Source organism: Protopterus annectens, chromosome 1.part2, assembly GCF_019279795.1.
Source record: "Protopterus annectens isolate FY-2018-M chromosome 1.part2, PAN1.0, whole genome shotgun sequence".
In the NCBI taxonomy this organism is placed as follows: domain Eukaryota; kingdom Metazoa; phylum Chordata; order Ceratodontiformes; family Protopteridae; genus Protopterus; species Protopterus annectens.
In genome coordinates, this window is record NC_056727.1 from 811,942,586 (window position 1) to 811,959,736 (window position 17,151).

General features: G+C 40.4%; 1 protein-coding gene across 5 annotated transcripts in view; it reads right to left on the minus strand.

Moving 5' to 3' along the window:
• The window catches only part of LTBP1 (latent transforming growth factor beta binding protein 1), a 2,555,437-nt gene that overhangs the window by 888,885 nt on the left and 1,649,401 nt on the right, over positions 1–17,151 (minus strand). For all 5 annotated transcript variants that reach the window (XM_044058988.1, XM_044058973.1, XM_044058980.1 and 2 more), the window contains one exon: positions 16,158–16,325. In XM_044058988.1, coding sequence (XP_043914923.1) covers positions 16,158–16,325 — 168 coding nt within the window. The remainder of the gene's footprint in view (positions 1–16,157; positions 16,326–17,151) is intronic.

Here is a 17,151-nt window from a genome sequence, read left to right on the forward strand (position 1 = left end):
ATACAATATGGTGTTTATTGTGTGTTGCAGACAATGCCAGATATGCAATAATGCCTTGGTTGGTAACCCCCATTCAAGGGCTCCAGACCAAACAGGAAATGTTTTATAACACAGCAAAAGCAGAAATGTGTAGTACTGTGCAGCAAATGTTCACCCTATTCAGGGGATGCTTCCATTGCCTAGGCACATCAGGATGAGCACTGCAGTGTAGTCCTGACATCTGCAGCAAGACTTTTGTTGTATATGCCATGCTGCACAAGATGGCATTGTGCAAACTACTGGTGCAGCATGTGACCATCTTAGCAGTTCCTTCTGTACTGAATGTGCTAGCAGCAGAATGAACTAATGGAGTGCTATGTGAGAAGCATACAGTAGCAGTACCACAGCTGAGGCAGAGACAGGTGTAATACACTGAAGCTCTGACAGACAGGTTTCTTCTAGTCCACAGATGTGGGGGGTCTATATTAGATCACTGAACGCTTAGGTAAGTGAACGGTGAATAATCAACCCCATGTAAGCAAAAGCTTACAAAACCAAACTGTCAGAACAGCAATCGCTGTTCCAACAAAAAAAAAAAAAAAAGAAAAAAAAGAAAGCACATTAAAACATGAGATTAAGTGGGGGGCTTCGATCCTCACACCCCCAACTTGGGGGGCTCAGCCTCCCACCCCCACCCCACTTAAGTATATCAACTCCGAGACTGAACTACAGTGCCGACAACAGCAAAGTACCAAAGCGGCCAAGCAAATTCTTTCCCAGGGAAAGAATTTGCTTACATGCCGCTTCGATATTTTGCAGTTTTGGTTTTGTCAGTTCGACCAAGACGCATTCAAAAACGTGTCTTCGGTCTGATGATAAGAACCCGATGTGGGCCATGGCACAGACAGCATACAACAAAAATGATGCATGCATTATCATAACCAGACTAGTTATTGCAGTGCATAGACTGGCCACTCTGTGCATCAGAATTCACCATATTCACAAATGTTAGGGTGTTGGCTGGGCAAAGTCATCACTTTCATAGGTGGGGGAAACAGAAAGACATCTGACTGGAGAACTATGAGATGAGGGTAGGGTCATGAGGCTGAACTGGGTAGCTACATACTCTGGAAGGTTGTAGGGAGTAAGAGATCCCATCCTGCAGTGTTGGTGGGGGGGGGGTCATTCATGGTGCTACATGACTGCTGGCAATATCCACTGTGTGGACTTATGGTGCCAGATGAAAAGGCAGAACTATAGGGCCACAAGCATTCATCCTAATGTGTTCATCATAATTATCATTGTCCACAAACTGGTCTGTGCCCACAAAGGGTGATAGGGTATTTGCCCAGAGATGAAAGGGAAGGGGTAGAACTATGGGGATATGTGTAAGAAGCTTAATGAGGTGTCCCAGGTGTTGGGCCAGATAAGTGCTACTGTCCATGACATATGAACTTGATGATGCCCACAGCCTGGGGTGGCAGGCTGTGTACTCAATTGTGATAATAATGTTGTCTAAACACTGGTCCATGTAGTCTGAATTTGGATGGTCTGTGGCCAACCTCCCAGCACCTGCACCCTCCTACTTCCACAAAAGGCATGGCCTGAGGATGCAGACTGGATGGTGACTGCAATGTGTCTCATTTAAGAACAAGTGGATTTTTTTTTACTCTTTGGCTCCAATGCCTGCTGATTATAAGATAATTTCCTGGTCAGTCAGTCTATTGTTCCAGTCATGAGGTCAGAGCAGACTACCAACTGAGAGGGGTCCTCATCCAGGCAGCCATGGGGGTAGTTTGGGCATTTTTCAGTTTTTCTCCCACATCTCCATCATGCACATGCCTGGCAAAGCAGTAAGGAGGGATGTGCGAAAGGCTGTCAATGAAGGATCTATCCTCATTTACAAAACGGGATGTTGTCCTGCAGCCTTGCCTGTTTCTCTGTAGCATGAGCTACAGAGACCTTTCCAGTTTCCACTAAGGAGATCGCACCACCCTATCTGCCACCTAGTGCACATAAACCCCCATCACTTCCTTGAAAAGGGCAGGCAGGCTTTGTTCCTTCACTCCTCTTACAGTCTGCTTGTCTCCAACAGTACAAGGACCTCTAACTGCAACCCAGTTACCTGAGATAATTGGGGCTCCAGACCTCTGCACAATGGAGCTAAGCACCTATGGAGACAATAGTTGGCACCAGGGACCCCAGCAGCATTGTTTTCTCCCTGACCCTATACTCTATGTCACCATGCACTTGGTGCACAACATCCTGCAATACAAGGAACACACTCAGCATGTTCACAATGCTATGGGTATCAGATGATTGTGCCTAGATTTCATGCATTTCTGCTGCTTAATGCTGAGTGCTGCAGCTGTAGGGCGATGTTTCTGTTCCTAAGGAAACACCTAATCCCCTCATGTCCATGTTTTATGTCAGGTATGTGCTCAGATCTAGAGTGCATTTTGAATGCAGCTGTGCTGGAGATACAGGAGAAACCATTGAGAGACACTCAGGTAAAAGATATCAGTTGTGCTCTGGAGAAACCTTGTGCTCTTTCTGTATCTCTACTTGGTCATCTTTTACTGTGGATGTTGTTGACGCACCTTCCTTCACAGTACTTCAGCCAGTACCACTGTGTCACCAGAGTGTACTACCTGTATGCTATCATGACTGTCAGCCAAATGAGCTCTTCTGAGATGAGCTTGATGCTGACCTTTTGAGCTGGACCCTCTATCAGTGGAATATGTGAAAGCAGTAAGACACACAACACTACAATCTGCGTACACACATGTCCCTTTTACTCCCTATGGCATGCATAATGCTACACATTAAAATACAGCTATAGCATACACTGACAGACATGCTTAGTCATGTAAGCTGTTGCAATTACAGACCAGAGATTCTTGAAAGGACAGCTATATAGATGGACCTTAGTTAATACTTCTCTTCTAATATGCAGTGCACTGTAGTATACTGTAATGGACATTACTAATATGCAGTGCACTGTAGTATACTGTAATGGACATTACTAATATGCAGTGCACTGTAGTATACTGTAATGTACATTACTAATATGCAGTGTACTGTAGTATACTGTAATGGACATTACTAATATGCAGTGCACTGTAGTATACTGTAATGTACATTACTAATATGCAGTGTACTGTAGTATACTGTAATGGACATTACTAATATGCAGTGCACTGTAGTATACTGTAATGGACATTACTAATATGCAGTGCACTGTAGTATACTGTAATGGACATTACTAATTTGGTATTTGCCCGAATGACACATGGATGGTTATTTCCAGCCCAGCTACCGTATTCAAAGCACCCCCAAGTACAAGGTGTCCCTCCCCCTCACTGGTGAGTGAGACCAAATACCCTTCAGCCTTAGTGAGCCCCTTCGGTGTTGGTGATTACATTAAATGTTGAAACTAGGAAATTTGATAGTAACATTTATAGGAAAGATACCCTCAGCAGCAATTATTTACACTTAGTAATTTCCACCCCTTATTCATGAAACTTAACATCTTTGGAGGGCACGTCATCCAATTAAGTCATTTGATTAGTGATGACTTCAAATTTTTAGATTAAGCGGAGAACTTGACCAATATGCTTCAAGATAGGGGTCATCCTATAGCAAAGATGAAAGCTATTTCTGAAGAAGTGACTATGAATAGAATTAATAAATTTCTCCCCATTCTGATTTCAGGTTTCATCCCCAACATAAAAAACAAGAAAAACAATGAAAAGCTACTTTCTTTACCTGTTCCAATGAGTACAGATGGCAAAAAAGGCTCCAAAACACGTAAAAGCCTATGCTGGACACACTGTATAACAAATAAAAACCAAAGATCTGCAAGGCTACCACAACCATATAAAAAGTAAAAAAATGTGTGTTTAATAAATCCTGGATAAGCGCTTTTGCGATATACAATGCTTCTTCATTTCCAAAGTACAAACTATAAAAACAGTTTCAAATTTAAATAAAACAAAAGCCAATCATCAAAGGGCTAAAAGCCCTCACCCAGTGACATCACACAATCAGTACAAAATATAGAGGGGACAGGATGTCTTTGGGCCTACAGGAAATACATTTTTTATCAACTATGCCAGATAGAAACACTTCCTGACCACTGTTGCAACATGATTGTCAAAGGAGATGGAGTTATCTACCCATTTTCCAAGGTCTCTCACAACATCTTTGTTTTGCAGGAGGGTGTTTTCTATACTATAAGCTGGCTGAAGTGTTTGTTTGCCAAATGCAGCAATATTGCATTTTTAGCAAGTAGTTTTAGTTCATTGTCAGCGCACCAGCTATTATCATGTGTAATTTTACCTTGAACATAGCCAGACTGCTAGGGATCAATTCTTACAATATTTTAATTATTTATTTATTGATATATTTGTTTACATTATAGTTTATTGGGTCTGTTACAACCCATTAGTTCTATGGCCTTGCAGATGAGGCTTGTCAGGCTGATGGGTCCTTAACTCCAGGTGTCCATGTTAAGGCAACACTCAGGAGGAGGCCTCATAATTGCTGTCACCTAATTACAGGGTTACCCTCAACATCAAGAAATGTAGCATGGTTTACTTTGGTAAATTTAGCATCACAACTGCTTACCACATAGATAACATCCCACTTAAAATTGGCACAGTTATGAGGGGAGTGCTTATGTGTATTGAAACATACACTCCTTTCAACACCATGTCTCTGTGGTAGTTAGCATATCCTTCTACTCTGCACAATGTATCCTTCATGGTACCTCATCATGGACTAAAGAAGTTATATTCCCACTGTATTTATCCCTTGTTAGGCCCATCAATGAATACAATGCACCCCTTAGGCATGCACCTCTCTAAGCACCTAAAAAAACTTTGAGAGGCCCCAACACTTCCTCACCAAAATGATTTCAGGTCTAAGGATTCCTAGCTAGTCTGTTAGACTAAAAGACCTGTTTTTGTACTCTGTGCTGTGAATCACCAAGTACTCTTTGAACCTCTTCACCTAAATAAAACCAGTGTAAAGCAAAGACCCCTTCTACAGACATAAATGTGTACTACCACATCATCAGCACCAAATGGCTTAATAGATACCTTACCCCAACATGTACCCCATTTCAGAAACTGGCTGTAATTACTAAGCAGAGTACTTCCCTAGTAAACGTATAACTCAATCTGGATGACTGGATGGGTGATCTCAAATGTTCACTCAATGTTTCCTTTGGCCATAAGTTTAGTAAAAGTCTGTGAACTTATACACCTAATGTACTTTACACTGAGATACTTTACATGGTAGGATTCCATCCTTAACTCTACAGCTGCAAGTTAACAGAATCAACTGAAATTCCATTCCCCTAATCTATAGTTATACGGTTATCAGTGTGGTGCACAAAATGGAGCTAAAACTTTATATTGCACCAATACTGGTCAATTAACATGGCAGTTATGCTAATAAAGCTGCTAACTGCACAGTGTGCTGTGCTACCCAAATATGCTAGTTGTAGCCATGCATGTCCCTATGACCATGAAGCATGTGACCTGTATGCTGATGCATTCAACATGTTTACACATTTAGTGCCATGATGCAGCAGTAGGGACAAGGGTCAGTTAACATGGCAGTTATGATGACAAAGCTGCTTACTGCACAGTGTTCTGTGCTACTCAAATATAGGCTCATAAGATCATAGGAGGTTACTTGGCTAATGGCCCTGGGGCCTTTTCAAGCCTAGCCAAGAGTTTATCCAAAAAAAAAACCTCGGTCAGCACCTGTCGCCCCTGTCAATGAGGGACACAGGTAGAACTCTGGGACAAATTTGTGGTTTCCCATCTACTCATTAAGGTTGTGCTTGAAAAAGTTCAGTGAGGTACTCTGTTTGATGTGTATGAAAGTCTTTCCCAGAGACAGGGCAGCGTCTGGGAGACAAACCTGTCTCTCCACCAGGTTGTCACATATTTGATTCAGGCCTTTTGAGTAGGTAATGTGCAAGGAGTTAGAGTTATGGATATGGAGCATCTCTAGTAGGGCAGGGTCCCAGCCTGCCTTGTAGTCGAGACACACATCACCTCTGAGCAATCTGTATGATACTGAGTAGAGTGATAGTGATCTGAGCCTGTCCACATAGGACAGGTGTTGGAGGCTATGAATTCTCTTTGTGAGATATTTCTTTGGGCTTTCCAGTTGGTGCAGATGTTTGGAGAGGTACATAACAAACGGGGTGTTATACTTAATTATTGGCCTAATAACGGTGGAGTACAAAGATGTAATAACCTCCTTTTTTCTGATGCAATCCATTTACTTATGAGATGAGCTAAGTGAAAGGCATTTCTGACCACTGCCACTATGTGATGATCAAATGTGAGGTTGTTATCAACCTGTTTACCAAGGACTATCACCACAGGTTGTGTGCTTAGGGGGTTGCCGTTGATGTGGTAATCAGTAGAGGCCATGTTTTTGCTGAATGGTATGATGATACATTTTTTTTTGCGTTTAGCTTGAGGCCATGAGTTTGGCACTAGTCATAAGTTGCTGTGAGACCCTCTTGCAGTAAGTTAACATCATTTGTGGAGTCAACGACAGCACCCAACTTACAGCTGTCCACAAACCTGGTCAGCCACACACCTTTTGTCTTTGTCTGGACCTCTGAGAAGTAGATACTAAACAGAAGGGGTCCCTGACAGATCCCTGGGGAACTCCAGTAGCAACAGGTCTGCTATTGGAGGTGGCGGTACCTAGTTTGACCTTCAGGGTCCTGTTGGTGAGCCAGTTGGCCACCCACCTGATGAGACAGGGATTTACGCCAAGTTGGGTTAGCATGCTGATGGTAGCTGTGCATGTCCCTGTGACCATGAAGCATGTGACCTGTATGCTCATGCATTCACCATGTTTACACATTAAGTGCCATGATGCAGCACTAGGGGCATACAGTAGTGCCATGATTCATTTCTGTGCTATGCAGTACGTGATCCATGATCACGCCTACATGCAAATGAGAATAACATTTTGCTCCTTTGTACATGAGTTAACCTGCCATGGGTACTTCAGGGACTGTGGAATACAGGGCAGCAGAGTAATGTGCCAGTGACAGCAAGAAGTTCTTGTCATTTATCTGCACAGGAAACTTGAAGAGGTGAATACCTGGCACAAGCTTGTCAGAATGGTGAGTGACACAATTAGCATATTTCAATCCACTGGCAGCATCAATATAGAGATTTGAGATGGCAGCACTCTGATCTACTTCATCAATATGAGACAGAGGTTAGTGGAAGACAGAGACCCACACATGTACTACAAGTATTTTTCTGTGTTATTGCCTCATGCTATCTCACTTCTTTACACATACACTTATAAGGGGTCAACATTAAAATATCGAAAGACCAATTATTAAAATCCCAAATCATTGAGACAACACTATAGAAACCATATATCCGCTAAATGTCAAACCATTGAAAACGTTCACTGGGAAAGGAACCACTTGGCCACCATGGGGAAATTTGCCCTTTCCCCCCCTATACTGCAATCTCAGAGATGGTATATTTAGTTAGGGGGTGTGGGGAGCACAGTCCCCACTTTGGTGGGTTTTACTTGCTTCGTTATGTGTATTTTGTCCTGGTGGCCGAGTGGATACTTTCCCTATTTTGATGGTTTAATGTTTCGTGGATATATGGTTTCGATATTGTCATCTCAATGATTTGGGATTCGAGTAAGTGGTCTTTCGATACTATGAAGTATATACTTTTGTTTTCCAGTGGCAGCTTAACATGGCTGGATGTTGCAGAAGATGGCAACAACTCTTCTGCCAGTAGGGTGTGTATGATAACCATGCCCATCCACTATAGTACAGTAATTCTGTATGCGTATATGTCTGTGATTATTTTTCCCATTGTGTCATCACTCAGCAGGTCCCTTTGGGGAAGAGAAAGTGAAACCATACGTAACTCAATCTGCACTGGCCAGTGCTTCTAGCACTTAGCAGACAGGGATTGCCAGAGCTATCACTTTTTTAGCAGGGGAATGAGAGTTCCCCTGCTGGAATTGACCAGCAGGGGTCAATAGTTGCCTTTTTGGCCATTTCTCCGAACAGTGGGGAAGACTTCTCTTTTGAAAGTGATTTGGAGAGATCTTTACCAGTCTCCCAACATCTGTTATGCAGGATAGTGGCTACAGAGATGTGGCAGCAACCCAATGACCATGAAGCACCTTCTGGAGTTATGCAACTATGAAGCCTTGCCCATCGAGCCTCTGGAGAAGCAAGTAGCCCATAACACCAACCACCAATGTAAGTGATGCTTGTTTTTTTTTTGTCCTCTGTGCCAGTCTGGCATTCAGCTATTCCATATCTGCACACAACCCCATTCTGGTGTTTTTTTTTTCCCTAAACATGCCTGACATTCTCCCGCTATTCCATCCACAGCCATTGCTCACTACCTTCCTCATCTATCCATATTTTTTGCATATTACTAATGAGGATTTTTCCACAGAAAAAAAATGTGATTTGTCCTGTCACCTTTCATACCTTATGGCTACAGTTGTGTGTTTCCCACTTCTTGCTGTTTTTTTTTTTCCTACTTTCCTTTGTTCCCCATTTTCACCTCTTCTATATGACGGAAATGGTTGTGCACATCTACAGTGGTTCATCTGATGGCTGCTATGCTGCCTTTCTATGCCAGATGAGCACAAGGTGCAGCTATATAACACTACATTATGTGTGAACTGACCATGCTAGCCTACCTTCATTGTGTTGCCTGCCATGTTGGCCACATGCTTTACTGTTGCACTGCTCCAGCTGCTTCTACTGTTAACACTATGCTTTGCTTTAATTACATAGTCCTTTGACTAAATTGCAGGTGCTGTTTAGTACCTAATATATGTTTAGTTGGGCAGCACTTCACATAGAAACTCCAAACTCCAGGCTTGTACCCTTACATTTTCTAATATCTGGGTATAGGAAGTTATATGTCATGTGGCACAGTTCTAGAAGCAGCCTAAATAAACACCACATGGAAACTAATAACCTACACAAAATGATAGTGCTGTTTATACATTTCCTGAAAGGCATCCAGACAATGCACTAGTTGTCAAACAGATTTTCAGATAAAGCAGATACTTGTGTATTTGTCTAATGTGATTACAAAACAAAGTACACTAGTATATGCAAAATAATATTTAGAGAAACATGTGATTGATAAACTGTTACATGACTAGGACTGTAGATTCCAGGTGTAATTGGTAGAATTCATCCAATTAATTAGAGTACTAATGTGTAATATTACCAGTACATTCTCTTATTTGCCTTATATTATTTGGTTTATTCATTTGTTCATTGCTTCTTCCTTAATTCATTCATTCGTTTATGATTTACTTACTTACTAATGGGGTAACTGAATTGATGTTTAGAGCATTTTCAACCATGACCACTGCCAGACAGCATATAAAATGCACAACATAGGTAACTGAACTGTTGCTTAAACCATATTTAACCATAAATAGGGCTAGAACCATAAATAGGGCCAGATGTCACATAAAATATATAATACTTAGACACACAATAAATATTGCAATAATGTACATTAATATCTTTTACAAACATATATATATATATATATATATATATATATATATATATATATACATACATATATATATATATATATATATATATATATTGGTAATGGATATAGCAGAGGTAAGGTTGACCCTTAAAAAGATAAGTAGGTAGGAAATATTCAAATATATACACTTGAATACAATTGATTTAAGGTGTTACAGAAAAAGTTAAGATGTTACAGTACACTGGTGTGAACTATTATCCATGTAACATTCACATCTGTTAAACTTTTGTTGCTTTTTGAATACAAGGCAGAAACATTAAAAGCCAGAATACCCACAGAAACTCAAAGCAGTGCTCACTACTCTAAACTCATGTCTAGACAAGACAAGCCTAGACCAAAATTGAGTTATCATTGTTGCAGGAAAATTGTTTTCAATGGAATGTGTATAATCTTTGCATTGAGTAAGAATGTTTCTATGGTACACTGTGTAACTAATAACCAGACAAAAAAGCACTACAGAAGAAGCAGGCTCAACTCTAGATAATCCAAAATAAACTTATAAAAACATAAACGCTTAACTAAATCACCACATTTTCGTTTCACAGACTTCATCAGATGTACCACATTAAACAACTCTGAGGTTTACATACTCCATAACCAATAACCCATCATGTTAACTGGCAGTTAAAAACAATTAAACTTCAATGAATAGTCATAGCAACACAGAAAAAGTAAAATAACCATATCAGCAATAATTAGAAAACTAAGAAAAAAATAAAAAGATATATTGAATAATTGACTATTACCATATCAGTCTTTAATAACAACCTATTAACATAATGCATATGATGAATATTTAAACGCTATGTAACTTAAATAAATCACATAACTTTTGTGTTCAGTAACTCCGAAGTACAATATTGCTGGCTTTGAAACATGCTGCTGAATTTCATTGTTAATATAACACAGTCAAGGGAGAAAAATGTAACCAGCACTGGTCAAACTGAGGATAAAGTAACCTCTTATTGTGTTTTTACATTCAGTGGATTGGGATTATTCATCTCGTGGCAGTAGATGTTTACAGATCTGTATGAGTTGGGGAACACACAAAAGGGTTCTTATGTGTAGTTGTTTTATTGGCCAGAGGATTCAATAGTCAGTTTTCTGTATTTTCAGTGCTGATATAATTTCAGCATTGGTCTGCAAGGAGCTGCTCACCATGCCAGTGTCCTGTACAGACAAATTATCTAGAAACAAATTTTCGCTATAGAACTGTCCATAAAATAGTAAGTACAGAGCAAAGAACTTGCACACTCACAAGCTTAGAGCAGCTAGTTTGAGCATTGAGTGGCAATACTGTTATATGTATTAGACTTTAATATTTTATAGCCTAGTCTGCCACCACCCCTCCCCCCAAAAAGCACAGTTAAGAACCTTCTGTTAACTCCCACATGCTACACCCTTGTAGCTCACAAATTAGGAGAACCAAACAACATGGATATACAGTTTCCTATCTTCTCTGCAGGCAGCCTGGTGGATATGAGTATCCTGAGACAAAGCAGCAATTGATTAATCCTTAAAGTAACAGATGCAGTATGCAAGAGGTGCACATACACAGTGTCACTGGAGGCTAAACTCTTCCATGCAAGCACACATCAGGTTGTCAAAACAACACACACACACACACACACACACACACACACACACACACACACACACACACACACATACACACACACACACACACACACACACACGCACGCACACGCACACGCACACACACACCACTCACCACACATAGCACCCAACACAAATACAGACCAATGTCTGCTGAAGCACTTAAATGCAGTCTTCCTAAACAACAAAAAGATTTCCTAGACTGCCATCAGCAAAGATTATCCTCAGCAAACCCAAAAGCACTTAACAAAAGCAACATCTAACACTACGCATACAGTCACACTCAGTGGATCACCAAATACAAAGCCCACAGTGCAAGAAAATACACTTCTTAGGGGTTTTGTCACAGGGACATCATTGTAAGATGAAGTGATGCTCCTCTAACCAGGCTTAACAAGGAGAAGATGACCGTTAGTTGCCTATCTTGTGCTAGGATCCACCAAATTATGCAAGCACTCAAGTCAATGCACGACCGCTACCAGTATGACTCCATCATAGTCCATGTATGTGTAAATGACCTGAGACATACCTGCCTAGACTACATGAAAGGACACATTATATATTTCTATGACTATGTCTCAGTATGAACCTAGCACTGAGTAACATATTACTTTCACTATGCATGATGCCACACTGTAAACAAAAGATGATTGAGTTTAACAATTGGCTGAGTTTCTGGTGTCATTCTAAGGGGATTCAATATTTGTCAGCATGGAAAGACATGATTAACAGTCCATGTTGCTTTGCCAAGGATGGTCTGAAAATGTCTTCTTCTTCTTTGAATACTGGCTACAACTTTATCCTCCCTCTTAGATCCTTTTTTAGGCAATGCCAAATTGATAAACCTACCAGAACTGTAAAATCAACTCAACTGAACCTCAAGGTGCTACTGCTCAATGCCAGGAGCCTAAACATAAAACTGCACTCCCTCCAAGCCCTTCTCACCCTGCAGAATATGGGGAATATAGACATCTGTGCAGTTACAGAGACATCGTTTAAAGATGAAGAGTGTACCCTGGCAGTGCCAGGTTTCAGTGCCTTCCACACTTTTAGACCAGTAGATACACATACAGGGACTAAAGGTGGAGGTGTCTCAACATACATTGATAACAAGCACACCTACAGGTTGAGGAACTGGAGCTTCTCTATGTGCAGGTCACTATAGATAATATCCCATATCATATCCTAGCAAGCTATAGGTCACCCTCTATGTCCCATAAAACTCATAGTGCATACTTAGACCTATTGGAGACACTCAATATCCAACCCAACACCGTTCTCATGTGGAACTTTAATTACCTCTCTATAGACTGGGAATCCTACATGGCCTCAAATCTGCAGACACAGACATTACTGGACTCGTAAATACAAACATCTTTGACCAGTTAGTCCATATACCCACTAGAGGATCCAAAATACTGGAACTCATATTCACAAATATGGAAGAGTATTGCACCCAAGGTATGGTCCAGCCATAAGGCTACCTCCTCTGAAATCAAAATGAACTCAGGAATCCTAGCAAACCGAGTAACAGTTAGGCACTACTCCAAGGCAAACTACATTTTATTAAGTGATAGTATGTCAAAAATCAATTGCCTTCCAAACACAGAGAACACAGCAGCCTATGCAGAATTGTTCACAGAAATTCTGTCCAACCATGTCAATGGCTGCATAGAGGCTGCTGTACCTACCAGAAGTAATCCCAAATTAAACAGGTTATACAACAAAAGGAAACAAATCATGGCTAAGATGCCTAATTGTGTCCAATAAATCCAAGTTTGAGGTCAAGATAGCCTTCAATGCAAAACATAACCATAAGGCCTTCTTCAGCCATGTCAGAAACCAAAAGGCAGCACACAGCAATGTTAACATGATGCCACATTCACCAAGCCTGCTGACAGAGCAACTCAGCTGGCTGACAAATTCAGTTTCAGCTTTACTTCCCACTCATCCTCCAAGAAATACTTTCAAACATAACCCTTCCAACTATAAATAGACAGCGTGTCCTATCTGTGTTCATTAACACCAATAACACAGTTTCAGTGGGACCTGACAATATCCTGGGATGCCACCTGTATACTTTAAAATATGATATATCATGGCACTAGAGTTACTGTTTGACTATAGTCTCAAAACAGGCTTTGTGCCACAAGAAAGGAGGACTGCAATGGCCATCCCTCTTCATAAGGGTGGAGGAACATCAACACATCTTGGAAATGACATGCCCATTACTCTGACTAGTCATATAAGCACATCCACTGAAAGAATTATCATGTAAATGAAGAACAAAGACATAGGAGACCTTCAGACATTGTATTCATCCCAGATTGGCTTTGTCATAGAAAGGTCATGCCTATTGAACCTGGTGGACTTCTCTGGGAAGGTCACCAAGGTAAATGATGAGGGTAAAACAGTGCATACTGTCTACCTATATCTAGCTACGACATTTGATGCCTCAGGCGTTGTTAACAAACTTATGGAATTAGGCATAAACCCCTACATAATGTGCACATCCATGTAAAACAAAGTCCTCTCTAAACCTAGTGCAACTTGGACTATTGGATGGGAAATCGATAATTCACCCCTGGTCTGGCACTTATGTCTCTGAAAGGCAGAAGCAGTCAGTAAACCATGTCACAACCAGTAATCACCCTTATAAACATCTAAAACAGTATAGCTTGTGGGACACATTTAGGTTGCATGGCTATGCTTATAAAGGCCCCAGTGGTCGTTAGCCTAGTATACACCTATGAACCTATAAAGAAAAATAGAAAACAGTAACATAGTGGTCAGTCAAGTCAATGGTTACATATTCAAAACTCTTCTTTCTTTTATTTTGATTTGATTTGGAGGGTGCTTTAAACATTTTTGTAAGTTCTAACCAGTTTAGGTGGAGCAGAGCTTGGAGCTTTGGTTACGATGCAGGTGGGTTATGTTTCAGTGGCTGATCTGGCACCTGATGGAGCATTCTGGGAGGATAAGGCTGAACAATCAAATGGTTTTCCTACCTTAATGTAATGAATCAGAGTTCTCTGGCATAAAAGTATCTGCTGGTGAAGACTAGGAGGCTACCCCTGGGTACGTCTGAGAAATTAGTAATGTGGAGATGCCACAGTGGTATAACACACTGCACATTCACAGACAGGGCTAATAAGGAGAAAAGTAATGCTGCATAAAAAGAAATCAGAAACTGCTAGCCAGCACCTGACTTTAACAACAACTGTTTGTACATGGACATAAAGTGTGGTTAAAGGAAAAGGTATTCCTCCTGGAAAGAGAACACCACTCAGAAGCACCATGTGTAGTATCAGTGCCATGAAAGATGGGGAAAGAGTGAGTTGCTGAGGTGTTAGGAGGACTATATGATCATGCTGTTAAGGTCCAAAAATAAAAGATTTTCCAAAATTCCAACCCTCAAACAATGTGCCACTTTTACTTATTGTTTTACTGATTTATGTATTGTCCTACAAACATACACACATACATACATACATACACACGTATATACATACACAGATATATACATACACACATACATACATACACACATACATACTGTACATACATACTTACACACATACACACAACATACATACTGTACATACATACAAACGTACAAACATACATACATATACACACACATACATACATACTGTACATACATACATGATCCAAATGTACTCCATGTTGGAATGTTATGGTGCAGTGGTGCGGCGGTAGTGTTGTCACCTCACAGCCAGAGGTTCTCCGGTTTGATTCTCAGCTGGGATGCCTTCTGTGTGGAGTCTACATGTCCTCCCTGCATTCGTGTGGGTTTCCTCCGGGTACTCCAGTTTCCTCCCACGTTACAAAGACATGTGTCTGGAGCATTTCGCCCCAGGCCTCCTCTGAAAAATGGCTTCGTTCCAAGTCGGACTTTCCCTGTTAACAAATGTTAAATAAATAAATACATTCAGAGTGCCGCAACCTCCCTCCCATTTTTCTGGTTTGGTACACTGGAACCTATTCAGTTCATCCAAAGTCATTCACTTTGTCTTAGGTACACATGTTCCTCACAGTCCCAATCATGGGAAATAGCCGGAAGTAGTAAAATAAGCTACTAGAAATCTCAAAATCACGGTATCATTTTCAATAACTTTACTTAGTAACATAAATGTGCCCAAGTAAATGGAGTACAACAGTAGTTATAGCATCTAAGACATGTATAGTTACTCTTATAGCTCAGCGGTCTAATTTAGGATAGTCTCAAGTTTCTTTCCTAATGCAAATACACACCAGAATCCATCAATATGGTCTCTTTACAGCTGACTCACAATTATTAAATATCTTCTTCTCCTGAGAGTAAACAGTGCATTCGCCAAGCATACATTTTTAGTTGTAATGGTACCCTGAATCAGGGACACTATTAACTGTTTAGGCTGATATTCATCAGCTCAATACCAACTTTGCCGCAGAAGTTCCTGTAACCACAGAATGGGTTAATGTTTTGGTAGAATCTGATGTCACACTTCCAACTACTGAGTGGTCTACCAAATAACCAAATGTGACACTACTTTACCGTGCTTCCAGGATTATCTGGTACAATCGAGCATACATTTCCACAACTGTTGATCAAAACCAGTCTGTACTACACCTTACTAGGCTATCCATCCTTAATAAGGATTTCCAGCATCACCAGCTGGAGCCTTCACTCTATACCAGTTAGTCCACCTTTATGTGTCCTTGTAAAGTCAAAAACAACAACTTGCTCTTCTGCTCATAGCCTGGTACACTAGAAAACCATGCTCACACCTGTACTGCCTAACAGAAGCAAAACATCTGCAACATTTATGACTCACATTTTCATATTTTGTAAAACTAAGACAAAACAGGAAAGCAGCAAGGAAGAAGTATAAAACATGACACAAATGACGCATAGCAGCTGTTGTTTTATATAGCTCTTACTTGTTCCTAGGAGGGGGCATTTCTCACACTGTGGCCCCCAGGCTTTGCCAACACTGCAGCAGCAGAGCTGTTTGGTGAGCTGAACAGATAGTGGATGCATACACTGTTTCTCTGCACTGACAAACCGGAAACAGGGCTTCTTCTCTTCTACAACCATAGTGTTATCAGCTGTGGTTTAAAAGAAAGAATATGGTAGTTTACATTCACAGAACAACTACTGAGTTCTACACCGGCAAAATAATAATAATAATTCATTCTAACCAATGCATGCAGAATATGCCACTGTGTAGTATATTCTGATATTGAATATTTTTCTGTTTTGATATAACTTAACTTTCTACCCACACCAATTTGTAAACAGTTAAATTCTGACAACAGAAGGGTTTTTGATCAAAGAAGACATGCAGTACTCTTCTAAAATACAATGACAACTATTATGCAGTTGAAGTATTTCTGGAATTCATGAGTTTTTAAAAGAGCCTGAGAATAATTCAGTGCGGATACAATTTTGACCACATTTTGCATGAAAATCAATGCATTTCTGCACTTCTGTTCTATATTTATATTTTTAAAAAGTTTTCTGTAATAAGCAAAATAATCATTTTTGTACCAAAGGCTACACCATCCAGCCCTCCACCATATTCTAAAGACCCATTCATTAACACTTCCCACCTGGGACAGCACAACATATCATCACAGGGAGAAGGTCTCTCCTTTCTAATGTGGAAACAGCCCCCTGACATGTAATAGTATTCTAAGTAACTAAAAGCAAAGTATCCCCACCAATCAAGCAAGTCACAGAACTTGGCAGGAAATAAATCACTTTAATAGTTAAAAATAAACATCCAGTTAAGCGCTTTTGTCTCGCACCATCTTTCACTAAGACTTCATCAGAAGTGATTCTGGGACTTGCTTTACTGGTGCAGACACTTTGGTTTACCAATCCCATGCAGCAAAATAATATACCATAACAACGAGTGAAAAACAAGAAGTC